At 61.4% G+C, this 13287-nt stretch overlaps 1 protein-coding gene across 3 annotated transcripts in view; it reads left to right on the top strand.

The window, feature by feature from the left end:
* Positions 1–13287, top strand: part of KDM4B (lysine demethylase 4B) — a 125565-nt gene that overhangs the window by 81127 nt on the left and 31151 nt on the right. For all 3 annotated transcript variants that reach the window (XM_039247596.1, XM_039247594.1, XM_039247595.1), the window contains exon 9: positions 651–788. In XM_039247596.1, the coding sequence (XP_039103527.1) occupies positions 651–788 (138 nt within the window). The remainder of the gene's footprint in view (positions 1–650; positions 789–13287) is intronic.

Raw genomic sequence — 13287 nt, 5'->3', positions numbered from 1 at the left:
CCACCTGCCTCCAGACCGGGAGGCCCTTCCATCCCTGCAGCTGAGAGCACCCAGAGGCATAGCAGCCTGTGTTGTCTAGAGAGTTGTAAAGACTCTTTACTTTGAGGGAGAGAGTGAGTGGGGGCGGGGTGGAGAGCGAGGATCCCAAGCAGGCTCCATGCTTTCAGCACAGAGCCTGATCCAGGGCTCAATTCCATGAACCTTGAGAACATGACCTGAGCTGAAACCAAGAGTCGGACACTCAACCAACTGAGCCACCCAAGCGCCCACCCCACAAAAAACAGAGTGTCTGTCACCTTGGGGCTCCGCCTGGGCCCTGGTGAGCGGCGGGCTACAGCAGAGCTCTCCTGGTCACGGCCATGCCTGCCGTGTAAACCATGTGGGGAATCGGCTGGAGCCCGGGCAGTTAGGCTGCTTCCAGCGGGCAGAACCCCACTCACTCCTGAAGTCGGGGCTCCCTGGCACTCGTTGGGAAGTCCTGGCTCCGTGCCCCTGAGGTACTTGGCGGTGGCTCCTGGTGGCCTTTGCCACCAGCCCAGCCTGGGCCAGCGTGGCTTCTGGGAGGTGAGCCGAGCAGTAAATGCCATCCCTCACTTGGCCTCGCCCCTCAGCTCTGGGCTCCACGCTCACCTGTCCCTTTCCCTCATCAGATTACACAGGAAGCCGGCGAGTTCATGATCACGTTCCCCTATGGCTACCATGCTGGGTTCAATCACGGGTTCAACTGTGCGGAGTCCACCAACTTCGCCACCCTGCGGTGGATTGACTACGGCAAGGTGGCCAGCCAGGTGAGCATCCGCAAGGCCGCGACAGGGTCCGCGCGGTCGGCCCCGCTTAGCCCGCTCCCACGGACCAGGGCCGGGGCAGCCTCCATTTATATAGTGTGTCCCGGCCTCTCCATCTGGATGTGTTTCTGGAACAATCAGGGAGGAGGCCTGGGGCAGGTGGGTGGGTGCGTGGCAGCCTGGAGCCAGGACCTGGGGCCCAGGGCTCTCCCTCCTGGCAGACTCTACTGTTGGGGCCTGAGGGCTTCCTGGTGGCCCGGCCTCTCCGTGGAGGTCACTGAAGCCTGGGAGTCTCCTCGCAGGGATTTCCTGCTCTGCTCTAAGAGAGCTGATCACTGGCTGACAGATTTGACATCTGAACTGAGTTCTCGTTCTCAAATGCCCTTGGCTTCACACAGACCCATCTGTGTGGTTTCGATTGACTGCTCGAAGAGTGGCAGATTCCCTGGGGCTGCTGGGCACAGGGTGGGCTCGGGTCTGCCTCCCTCCCCCATGAGCTCCCTCTGCTCCATCTAGGGGCCCCGGGGACGGGACACACACGGGGCTTGTGAACTGCAGACCCCCTAGTTAGTGGCAGGGCAGGCAGCCCAGAGGGGCTGTAGGTGGGCTCACGGCTGCTCCACCCAAGGGCCTTCCTCCCAGGCCTGCCATCGACGCCGAGGCCCGAGGCCCCTGTTCCGCCCTCTGCAGGAGACTCTGCACTTCTCCCCTCGGGCTGGACTCGGCTCTGGCCCAGGGTCTCGGCCCCTCCGCCTCTGTCTGCTGTAGACGGGCCGGTCACTCATGGCGGCTCCCTAGCGCAGGGGTGCCCGGCACAGGAGAGCCCCCTCCAGCGGGGCTCGTGCAGCATGAAAATGGGGTACATCCCACCAGCTCCCAAGTTGGAGCCTGGGGGTTCCCGCAAGGAATCGTGTGGCGGCAAGTTCCAAGTCGGGGCCCTGGACCAGGGCAGACGGTGCGTCTCCCACCAGATCCAGAAGTGGTGACCCAGTGGTGACCAGTGCGCGGCCACTGCTGTGTGTTGGCGTCGTGGCTGTGACCTGTGAGGGTGACATGCACGCCGTCCGAGGCTCTGAGGAACCAAGAACATGAAATAGGGCACAAATACTTGGTTCATGCTGGTTATGTAGATGATGTTTTTAGATAGATTGGGTTAAACAAAATATCACCTGTTTCCTTTTACCGTTTGAATGTGGAGACCAGAAAAACAAAGATCACGTAGTTCTTCTGGCGGCAGCTCGGGTCTGGACGACTTGGCTAACCTTTGCTCTTCTAACTACCCCTGTCTCTGGCTCCACGGTGTGAGTGCAGTTTAGAACCGGACGCGGCTTTGTAGGAAGGAGTCTGGAAAGGCCCTTTGGGGTTGAAGTCGAGATTTTTACCGATGAGGGAGGGGGTCTCTGGCAGAGACCGTGGTCCTCGCTGTGTGAGCACCGGGACTCTTTCTCCTGATGTAAAGGAGCGATCAAACTCCCGTGTGGGCGTATGGATTTGCACTGGAGAATTCCCGGGGTCCGGCTGCAGTGTGAGTCGCAATTGAGTTGTAAGATCTGGGCCAGATGGCAGGCTTGTCCCGGCGGCGCTGTCAGAGCTGGGGCTGCGGTGAGGCCGGCAGAGGCCGCCCAGATATTAAAAGCAATTTCGGGTTCAGCCACGCATTCACAAGCAAGTGACATTTGGGAGGTGCTGCCGTAGACGGGCCTCCGCGCTTACATCGCCAGGCGGTGTAGCGTGAAATTACTGAGCCAGTGGCGCGCAGTGCTCTGCACGGGCCAGGTTTCTGGCGGGTGGCTGGGTCCCCCAAGCCGGGCTCCCTTGCGGGGCCACCCCAGCCACCTGGCCCCGGGCCAGGAAGGCCAGGGGTCCCACCAGGAGGTGTCAGGCTCTGTGGTCCTAGACGTCCGCTCTCGGGCTTCCTGAAAGGGGAGTGGGGTGGCAGCTTTGGCCTCTTGCAAGCTTTGCGGCCCCATCAGGAGTCCAGTCCAGGCAGGAGAGGCGGCCGGGCGTACAGGTGACCGCTGACATGTGTCTGAGGCGGGACCTGGAGGTGCAGGGAGAGTGTTCAGGCCAGAATGGTCTCCGGGACTTGCTCGTCCTTGGCCACGCTTTAGGCAATGGAGAGTGGGGTTGGGGGAGGAGGACCCAAGGATCATCTAAGCAAGGGCCTCCCCCGCCTGACTGTGCTGCCCACCCCCGTCTCTGCCTGGCCCCGTTCCTGCCAACACCTTCCTCAGGCCCCAGGGAGGAGCGTTCCCACTTCCCAGATTCTAGAGACTTCTCACTTGGTTCTCAGCTTCTTCCTCCTATCTCCTGCTGCCTCCGTGCTGGCACCTGAGAAGCCCAGCTCTTGCACTTGGCTGGCCGCTGAATTTCAGGTATCCACGTGCTTTCTCCTTCTAGAGCAGGGGTCAGCAAAGCAGGGCCCACAGGGAACATTTGGTGGGCTGTTTTTGTGTGTTCTGCCACCTGAGAAGGGTTTTTAAAGTTTTAAAGAGTTGCACAAAAAAGACATCACAAGGAGAATATGCAACACACTTTAATGAGACTCAGAACTCCTGTTTATGAATAAAGTTTTATTGGCACGCAGCCACGCCCATTCATTGACACACTGCCTCTGGCTGCTTTGGCCCGCAACAGTGCCAGCACCGTGGCCTTGGAGCCAAGGTCTGCTCTCTGGCCTGTGAGGCTGGCAGTACTGGCAGTGCTTACCCTGTAGCCTCCTTACCCCCTTGTCCCCTCCCCCCCGAAGGTCGAGCTGCCCTGGGTTCACCGGCAAGTCAACGTGGTATTTTGGTGTTTGCTGTCCTCAGTGGTCTTCCTTCCTGAGCCACGTTGCTGGCACTGAGCTTCACCAGCCACCAGCGTGCAGGAGGAGCCTGGACCCTCCCAGGCCCGCGCTGTGGGGGGGTGGGCGGGAAGACACTGCCTGTCCTCTGTCCCTGAGTCTTGCCACCGTGCATGGATCACACAGCCCGTCACAGAGGCGCAGCAGATGTGACCCCTCACTTCCCTGGCTTCTGGTCGCGTGGGTGTAGGACTGGGCCTCCTCTGGGCCAGAGCAGAGAGGGAGATTGCCCCCCCGCCCCCACCAGTGCACTGCCAGCCAAAATGGCCAGGCTTCCGTGTAATTAAGGAGAACACAGCTGGGGGCCAGGGTGAGCAGAGACCCCTGAGTCCCTAAGGGTCAGGGCTGGGACTCCCTGAGGCAGAGGCAGGGACTGCAGGGACAGGGTGGAGGGGACTTCCTGCTGGCTCCACCCCCCAGCAAGGGGGAAAGATGGGCCCCGCACTTTGAGTGACAGATGGAGAACCCACTGTGTGGATGCGCAGGACTGGGGCGGGGTGGCCCAAACGTTGCTAGGTGTTAGCTCCACGCAGCGGGATTTGGGTCCCTTAAAAACTCTCTCAAAATGTTGCTGCGTTTTTCTTTTACAACTTTTTTGTACAAACAAGTGTAGTTTTTCAGAGGCGGGAGGGGCGGCCTCGCCTTTCCCAGGTGCCTCCCCCTACGTGGCCTGCAGCCCCTGGAGGGAAAGGCTGTGTTCCTGGCGGTTCTGGTCATTTGTCTTATATGATGGGAATCAGCCAAACCGGCCAAGAGGCCAGAACGGGGTCACTCAGTCGAGCCCCAGCGTCCCTTCTCCCCCGCCAGGCCTGAAGCAAAGGGAGTGTAGAATGTCACGGGCAGACAGCGTCCTGAGGCCTGCTGTGCCTAGGAGGGGCCCCTCCTCCTCCTGCAGGGACCCGCCCCCACCCCTCCTGGGTCACACGTGCTGCTGCTTTTGCTGCTTTTGCTGCGAGCCCTGCCTTTCCTTGGCGACCCCCCCCTCCCCGGGAGGTAGCGCTGTGTCCCCCTTTCCTCTGCTCTCTCCTCCATCTGTCTCCTCCGTCTCCATCTCCAGCTTTACCGATGGCACCGCCCTGCCTCCGGCTGATCTCCTCCGAGGGCCAGAGAGGTGAAGTGACTTTGCCAAGGTCACGGCAGCAAGAGGGCTGAGCCCAGAGCACTGGTGCCTTTCCTTCCTGTCTCCCTCCCACCTGGGGGCGTGCACCCGCCGCCCTCAGGCGTCCCTGCAGGCTGGTGGCCTCCTCCTCTTGGCTGGCCTCCAGGGCTCAGCTGGGGTGGCCTCGTTGCCTCCTGAGGCCTGTGCTCCATTTCTAGGAGCAGAATTCCCTGGGCACTTGCTCAGCCGGGCAGGCTTTGTAGGGGAGATCAGAGGGATGCAGCAGCTTCACTCGGAGAAGATAAATGTGCCCGCACCGCCCCTCCTGGGTCTGAACTCGAATTAGTCCTACAGGGCTGCACGCCGAGTTGGATTAGCTCCACCGGCTGCTCCCTCAGTGGGCGGCCCTGGGCGGAGCCAACAAGGGGCTCTCCCCCCCATTGAGGTTGTGCAGACCACCTCTCCTTCCCCTCCTTCAGATGAAACAGAGTGAGACAGATTCAAAACCCGGTTCGAATGGCCAGGAGGAGCCTGGGTGCACTGACCTGAGTTTCCAGCAGCTCTCGGGAGGCCGCCCCCCCACCTCCAGAGGAATCTATGGGAGGGGGGCTTCTGTGGCATGTGGAAGAGGGGAGAGGGCCCCCAGGAGCACCCTGCCTGCAGAGTGAGGGACTCCTTCTGAAACCCCAGCCTAGAACACGTTCGTCTTCGTTACCGTAAACCGGGAACCGCCTCATTTAGGTCGGTGCCTCCTGTTTTGGTGAGGATGCCGCCTGCCGCAGCGATTATCCAGAAGCCCGAGGGGCCGGGGCAGGAGGCAGGGGTGAGGGGTGAGGGTGGAGACATGGGGAAGGGGGCTGCAGTGGGGCAGTCCGGGCTGGAGGTGGGCCGGGCACCTGCCCTTTTGCGCCTTGGTGACCCTGTGATTTGTGGCGCTGGCCAGGCAGGTGCGCGGGGCTCGCAGGAAACTGCCCTGGGAAATGTGTGTTCCCCTCGCTCCTTCCCGGAGCTTCCTGTCACCCTCTCCTTTTCCCTGTGCAGATGTTTTGGGGGTTACAGTCGTACAGGAGCTGAGGATGGCCCCCAGGCCTCTCAGTCTTGTTTGAGATTCAGCTGCACGTGGCATCCTCCTCTGTGGCCTCTGTCAGTGTGGTGCCTGTGCTCTTGGGAAGCGCCTGGCACGGAGCACCCAGTTTATCGGTCTTACCATGCTGGAATGGGAGACGGGGGGCCCAGGCTGCAGAGAGGAAGGCTGTCCGGGCCGTCCCAGGAGGCAGAGGTCACATAGGTGGGCCCTGGAGACGACAGTGACAGTCGGTGAGGGTTTCTTTATAGAGAAGGGAGGAGGTGTGTCGCTGGAGGCCTGACCTCTGGGGCTGAGTTGTGCTGGGTCCAAGGTCAGCAACCGTGCCAGCCTGGCTGGCTGTGGGGTCCGTAGGAGGCAGCCTCGCCCGAGAACCGAGGGGAGCCCCAGGAGCCATGCACCTAATTGTTCTGTTTATGAAGCGCTTCCGAGAACTTCCAGCGGATTTCCTAATGAACTGGTTTGTTATGTCTCTCACTGCAGCGCTGGTAATTACATCGGAACCGGGGGGCCACGGTGTCTGTGAGCCGTCACGAGCAGATGGGGGCTCCGAGACTGCGTTTCTGCCTGTCGTTGGGCGTTTAACGCTTTGTGGGCCCGAGTGCTCTGGAAGGAGCGTGCTCGTCGGTTGCCTGGCCAGGTGAAGGGTGGCGTGTGGGTTTGGACACATGGCTCTGCGGGGACAGGGAGCCCTCGCTGGCCTGGCCTCACTGCGGGCTTGGCTGCTTCTGAGGGTGCCCGTCCTCGTGCGCGCTGGAGGTGGCCGGGCAGGCCACAGTTGGCCTGTGGCCCGTGGCTGCCCACCTGCCCGCTGGGCCTGGCGCAACCCTGCGTGTCCCCCCCAGTTCCTGGCGGCCCGGGTGCTGGCGCCAGTGCCTCAGCGGGAAGCACGGGGCCCCTGGGTACGCACGCTATCTGCGTAGATGATTTCACTGGACCACATGTTTAATAATTTCCTCTTTAGGCCGGCGCTGCGTCTTCTCCATCCCATTTTGCTCTTTTACATGAGCAGACTCTGATTTAGTCTCTTCAATGTTTTAAAAAGAGATGGCCGCTGATTAAAGCTCGGTGCTATTTAAATTGGGGGAAAGGCAGCTATTAACAAGTCTCTGCGGCTCCAGGCAGCCTGGCCTCGTACTGTCTAGTGTGTTCCCGGTCTAGTGTGTTCCTGTCATTCCCAGGGCCGCCCGTGTGTCCCGGGGCCACCCCGGGCAGACCACCCACTGCTGGGACCCCCAGCAAGGGGTGCCTCTTCTCATTGCTGTGGGTCCTGCCTGACACCTCCACCTTGGCTGTGACCAGCCGTCGGGCTCAGGTGTCTCTGTGCCCCATGGGGCCCAGCACAGATCAGAGCATGAGCGGCCAGTCAGGAATGCCAGGAGCAAATGGGGCCTGGGGCAGCTGGGGTCGTGACAGTGGTCTCCGTGGAGGCCACCGGCCCTGTTGGCCTGGAGCGGGACCCTCGGGTCCAAATGTGCCCCCCCCAGGCCCTCCCCCACCTGACTTCCAGCAGCATAAATAATCTTCCCCTCAGCAGGGAGGTCCTTGGGGGACCCCGGCTCCTGCTGGCTGCGTGCCCTGGTAGCACAGGGGGGAGGGGCAGGCCGGGAACAGCCCGAAACCTTCTGTGGGGGGAGGCCCAGGAGGGGAGGGCTGAGCATTTGGTTGGTTTAAATCAGAATCTGCATCTTAAAGACTGTGGACTTGTACCCACATGGGGTAGAGAGAGCCGGAAGAGTAGGATCGAGTCTCATCTTCTGGAAACATACCTTAGTATATGGCAGGTTCTTTTTTTTTTTTTTTAAAGAGCTAATTTTGTTTTTATTTTTGTTTTTTTAGTGTTTACTTATTTTTGAGAGAGACAGAGAGACCGAGCACAAGCAGGGGAGGGTCAGAGAGAGAGGGAGACACAGAATCTGAAGCAGCTCCAGGCTCTGAGCTGTCAGCACAGAGCCCGATGTGGGGCTCAAACCCACGAACCGTGAGATCATGACCTGAACTAAAGTCGGATGCTCAACCGACTGCGCCCCCAGGCGCCCCTGTATATGGGGGCTTCTTAAGTACAGAGAAGACTGGAAAGAACCTAGACGCCTACACATGTGAGGAGCCACCCAGGCGCTGGGATGCCATCCGCCCACGGGAGAGGGGAGGCGGCTCCTCACGTGTCAGTTGGGGCGTTCCCCAAAAACGGACACCAGGGGGAAGGCAGGTGTGAACAGTGATCGTGGGCTGTCCTCTGTCTGAAAAGAAAAGTGCATCTGTGTTGTGTTGGTACATGGAGAACATTCTGAAAGGGGGCATAGGAGAGTGGGTGCAACAGGTGCTCTGGGTGGGACGTGGGGGAAGGGAACAGGTGTCCTGCACTCCCCTGGCCTTCGCGGGTCTGCACCCCATGAAGTGCTAGCAGTCGCAGTCCCCAAAGTCTCCTCTGAGCTGTCTGTGTTCAGAAGGTGAGCGGCTGCTAGCGAGATGGTGCCTCGCTCTCCTCTGGTGGGGCCCACCCTGCTGCACATGGCACATCCTGGCCCCCAGATCGTGGGTGCTCAGGGCCCCTGCGCCCGTTGGGAGCTGTCAGGCACATGGAGTTTTGTGCGTTCGCTCCCCCTGGAGCCCCAGGAGCAGCTTGGGGAGGTCGCGTCTGAAGTCCCACCCATGGAGACCTGTGGAGCGTGGCCCAGGCTTTGAGACAGAGGGGGTGCTGACCCCGGGGCCCCGCCAGCGAGAGCGGGGTGTGTGGCCTTGAGCTCAGCGAGGGCAGGCCGTGGAGGTGTTGGGGGGGCCACCAGTGGGTTGGCACAGGGGAGAGCCCTCCTTTTGCCCACAGTGTTCAAGGCCTGTCTCGCTTCTAGCGGTGTTTTAATACTTTACGAAAGACAGCGGTTTGCGTGTTTTCGGTCGTTCCGCGTGTAGTTGGTTTGGGGGTTCCTCCGGAGGTGGGAACCAGGAGCCAGGCTGATGGCTCGGGTGCAGAGAACCGTCTCAGTGTCACGGGGAGAGGGGCTGGAGGACTAGGAAGGGGTCTGGTTTTATGATCAGAAACGCACTGATGTTGGCTGACCTGCCTGCCCCAGGCTGGAGGCTTTGCCCGCATCATCTCATCTAACACCCCTGCAGCGTGCCCTCAGAAGGGTTTGTCACAGTGATATTCTGTCCCCTCCCCGGCTCTGTAGCGAGGAGGACACAGGGTGCACTTCTGGGCCCGGGCTGATGCTTTCCGCACAGCCAGCGAGAGTTGCACGGGAGCCCCGGATCTGCTGGGACAGACTCGGTGCCCCCCGCTGGCTGTGTGCTCCGCTGTGGTCAGGGGCCTTTCAGACTCCTACCAGAAGGTTGAGTGTATTTTGCTTTCCAGCCCAGAGAGGGAGGGAAGGAGGGCTGGAGTCAAGGTTGTGGAGCTCGGTTGTCATCCGAGTCTCGTGTTGGTGGTGGTTTGGGGGGTCCCTGCTGCCAGGGGCCTCTGAGCCTGTCCCCTGTCCCCCACGGCCCACACAGCCTGAGCCAAGGGCTGCTGGGCCCCGAGGGCCACCCACTCTGAGCCTGACTATCTGCCAGTTTCCATGCGTTCACACTCCAGAGAGAAGCCCGTCTGTCTCCGCTCGCGGCCCCTGCTCATAAGCAGGCCGACCTCCTCCCTGTCCTGCTCTCTCATCTTCCTCAGGCTCAGCGGCAGGTCCCTGGAGAGCTGACATGTCAGGCCTCCCTCTGGGGTGACGGCCTCCCTGCTCCCAGGTTGGTGCTCACATTGGGCCCAGGACCCCCAAGCCCCCATAGTCGTAACTCTCGTCATTTGTCGTCTGGGGGGGTGACAAGAGCGCTTCATGTTGAGCCTCTGGCTGGTGCTCTCAAGATGCCCGGCCTCTTGCGCGGCTCTGTGACAGGAGCGGTCCCCTGGGGGGTGACAGAGGCCTGTGCTGCTGTGACCGCAGGCTGGGGGGGGGGGGGCGCTCTGTGGAGAGAGCAGCCGGGGCCCTGGTGGGGTTCTGGCCTGGAGGCTTCTGCTGCCACAGCCTTCCTGCCTTCGCCCTCTCCTGTCCCCCCCCCCTCGCCTCCCCCACCAGTGTTCTCGGGGACCCTGGTGAGATGTCCCTGAGACTCAGGCCCCAGGTGGGTGCAGAGGCATTGAGGCCTGCCCCCCACCCCTCCAACCCAGGGTGCTTATCTGGTCAAAGCCAGCAATTACCGGAGGGGCTGGACGAGGGGAGGGCCCTGTGTGTGCCTGTCCCCTCGCGCCTGTTCACCCCCATTACAGCGAGAGCCGCTGCCGGGCAGGGACCAGCGTGCAGGGACCCTCACAGCTTAGTCTCTGCAGCTCCGAGCGCGCAGTAGTCCACGTCCGGGGACCCGACTCTTTCTGAGCTGCGGGCCCAAAACCATTTTGCTCTGGGTTTTGACGCCTTCAACTGCAGATTCGAATCTCGGTGTCTTTCTTCTTCTTCTTCTCCTTCTTTTTTTTTTAATGTTTTATTTATTTCTGAGAGAGAAAGACAGCATGAGCAAGGGAGGGGCAGAGAGAGAGGGAGACACAGCAGCTCCAGGCTCTGAGCTGTCAGCATAGAGCCTGACGCAGGATTTGAACCCACAGACTGTGAGATCATGATCTGAGCCAAAGTCAGGCGCCCAACCGACAGCCCCCCAGGCACCCTGGTGCCTTTCTTTTTAAACATCTAAAGCCTTCAGAAATTAAAGGCCCACAAAGCACACGTCCGCTGTGGGTCTGCTGTTCTGAAGGCCCAGGTCAGCCCTGGGGTGATGGGGGTCCCCCAGGGAAGCCAGTCTCGCAACATGGGCCTCATCTGAGGTCTGTCCCTCAGCTGCGCACGCGGGACATTTCTGCTGTTAGGTGATTCAGGAGCAAAATCCGCCACCACAGACGGGAGGAGAAAGACACCCCCCACCCCCCCACCCCCGCTCTTTGCCTCTCGTTTTCTCCCGGTCAGGAGCTGATGTCCTTGCTAGGAGGGGACTCAGAGCCCCTGGACAGCACGGGGAGGGTCCATCAGGCCCCCAGACCCCAGTGTGGGTGAAATGCACCTCCCGGGCCCTGGCAGGTGTGTTTTCACGGTCATTGGCCAGTCCGGGCTGCACGTGTGGAAGGCAGGGGGCCCGGAGGCGACAGAGCCTGGGTGCTCTTGGCCGGATTCTGGGAGCGGGTGGTAGGCAGTGTGTGGCCCACTCTCCTCACTGTGAAAACCAGGACTGTAGGAAGCCTTCGCGGGGACATCTGTGTGGGTCACCTCAAGCTGTTGTAACACAACACCACAGACTCGGCAGGGGTGGCGGTCAGTTAACAATGGGGAACGTGTTCCCCACACTTGTGGAGACTGGATGCCTGGGCCCAGGGAGCCCGCAGGGCAGGGCTCCGGTGAGAGCCATGCGGCAGTCTGTTGACAGCTGCCTTCTGGTGGGGCCCTTGCATGGAGCAGGTGGGGAAGGGATGGGGCGGGGAGGAGGGGATTTCGTGTCACTGTAATTACCCACTCATGTCCCCACCTCCACATGCAGGCTTATTGGGGGTTAGAGCTTCACCACAGGAATTTGGGGTGGGAGACACAACTCTGTCCATAGCACTGTGCCCCATACGTCAAGGGACGGCAGACTTTGTGTAAAGGACCCGATCGTGAACTGCAGGCCACGCGGTCTCTGTGGGATGTTCCCACCCTGCTGTCGGAGCGCCCACGCGGCTGTGGCCCGAGCACTGTGCAGGCCGTCGGGCCCCTCTCCGTACGAGGCGTCATCAGGGAACCCCGTTCCCACCAGGTGTCCACCTGCCCCAGCCCACGCCATGCGTCTTCGTTGCCAGCAGGCCGATGGAGGGTGTGAGAGAGAGGGTGGAAGCCACAGGAGCCTGGGAAGGGGGCGAGGGCCACAGCCCGTGCTGAACAGGTCCCCATGCTGTGGACCAGAGGCCGACCCCAAGGCAGGCAGGCAGGCAGGCATGTCCGGGGTGGGGCCCGCAGGTGATGCAGCTGTCTGGGGACAGACCGTTGGGTCGAGGCTGGCAGAGGGGGGACCCCGCCCCGCAATGAGCCTCTCTCCCCAGTGCCCTGCCTCTTGCCTTTGCTTTCTCCTCGGTTCCCAGAAGGCCCCTCTTGGCATGAATGGAATCACCAGCCACCTGCCTTGGCCGATCTGGGCAGGACACGGGCCACTTAGCGCCGCAGTGACCCAGCCTCGCTCCGTGCAGAGCCCCTCCACACTTGGTGCTGGTGGCTGAGGGCTGTATGCCCTGACGGTGGTACCGGGGACCCTGGGGTGGGCTCGGGCCTCTAGGGGCCCCTCAAACCCCCCAATCCACGCCCCATTTCTCATCAGACGCTGATGACATGGCCAGCTCTCTTGAGAGCACACGCTCTGTCTCCGGCGCCGACGGGGGGCCTCTCACTTGGGGTGCTAATGTGAGAGCAGCAGGGACTGTCAGCTTGAGGGACTCCAGCAGATCCTTGACAGCGCGTGTCCCAGAAGGCTTGGGGGTGGGGTGGGGGCCAGAGGGGGAGGAGGAAGACAAACAGAGCCATTTGCTGCGGGCCGCCCTCCCCGGGCCCTGCTCGGAGGCCGTCCTGAAGCTCTTGCCCCGGGCCCTCTCCCACGTCACCCCTGCAGCACAGAGCCTCTGCACGTGCTCCCGGCCACAGACGAACAGCGCTGCCTGAAGGTCCCAGGAGGGCTGCTGGGGGGCTGGCGCCTTCACCCCGGGAAACTGCTTGTGAGGAAGAGCTGGGGTGTGTTTGCAGGCCTTAGCAGCCGCGTCTCCCCGTGTGGTGGGCTGATGGGAGCCGTGGGTTCATGGCTGCCCCATTGTGGGGTGACGTGGCCGTGTCCTAAATCCCCATGGCTGTCGCTCCCCCCTGTGTCCCGCTGCTTGTTCCCTGGATGCCCATGTGCCCTGGTCCCTGCCTCTGCCAGTGACATGCCCACGGCAGCTAGCACCTGCAGAGAATGAGTGCGGCTGCGTGGGCCGGGCTCCAGGCCACCGGGCAGTGCTCCGTGGAGCACATCTGTGTGTCCCCCTCCGTGGGGCACACAGGTGCTTTTTGTAATTACTTAAGGAAAAGCAATTGCAAAGCCACTCGATACAAATCCCTTAAGCCGCCGTCGATGGTGACTCTGGGGAGGCCGCTGGCGGGCCAGGAATCTGAAACGCGGGCACCATCTGTGCTCCCGCCACTCCGAAGCCAGATTACACCACCAGCCCTTCTCTCCTGCACAGTTTTTCATTAAATGAATTGCATTTGCTGGGAATCGCCTGTCCATAAATATTCCCTCCTGCGCAGCGTGGTGAGGTTATTGCTGTCCCCAAGTCAGTCCCGGATCCGGGAGGAGTCAGGGTGGGGGCTGGGGCAGCAGGAAATTCCTCTGGGCGCTTCCCGAAGTCCCTCCTGCAGCCGCAGGGCACCCACCTCGATCCTCAACCCTCACCGCTTCTGGAGCAGATCCAGGAAGCTTGCAAGGGAGGGTGCACAGTACCCGGATTCAG

Source organism: Hyaena hyaena, unplaced genomic scaffold (genome assembly GCF_003009895.1).
Source record: "Hyaena hyaena isolate Hyena2069 unplaced genomic scaffold, ASM300989v1 scaffold_296, whole genome shotgun sequence".
Classification (NCBI taxonomy): domain Eukaryota; kingdom Metazoa; phylum Chordata; class Mammalia; order Carnivora; family Hyaenidae; genus Hyaena; species Hyaena hyaena.
This window is presented reverse-complemented; position numbering and strand designations above follow the sequence as displayed.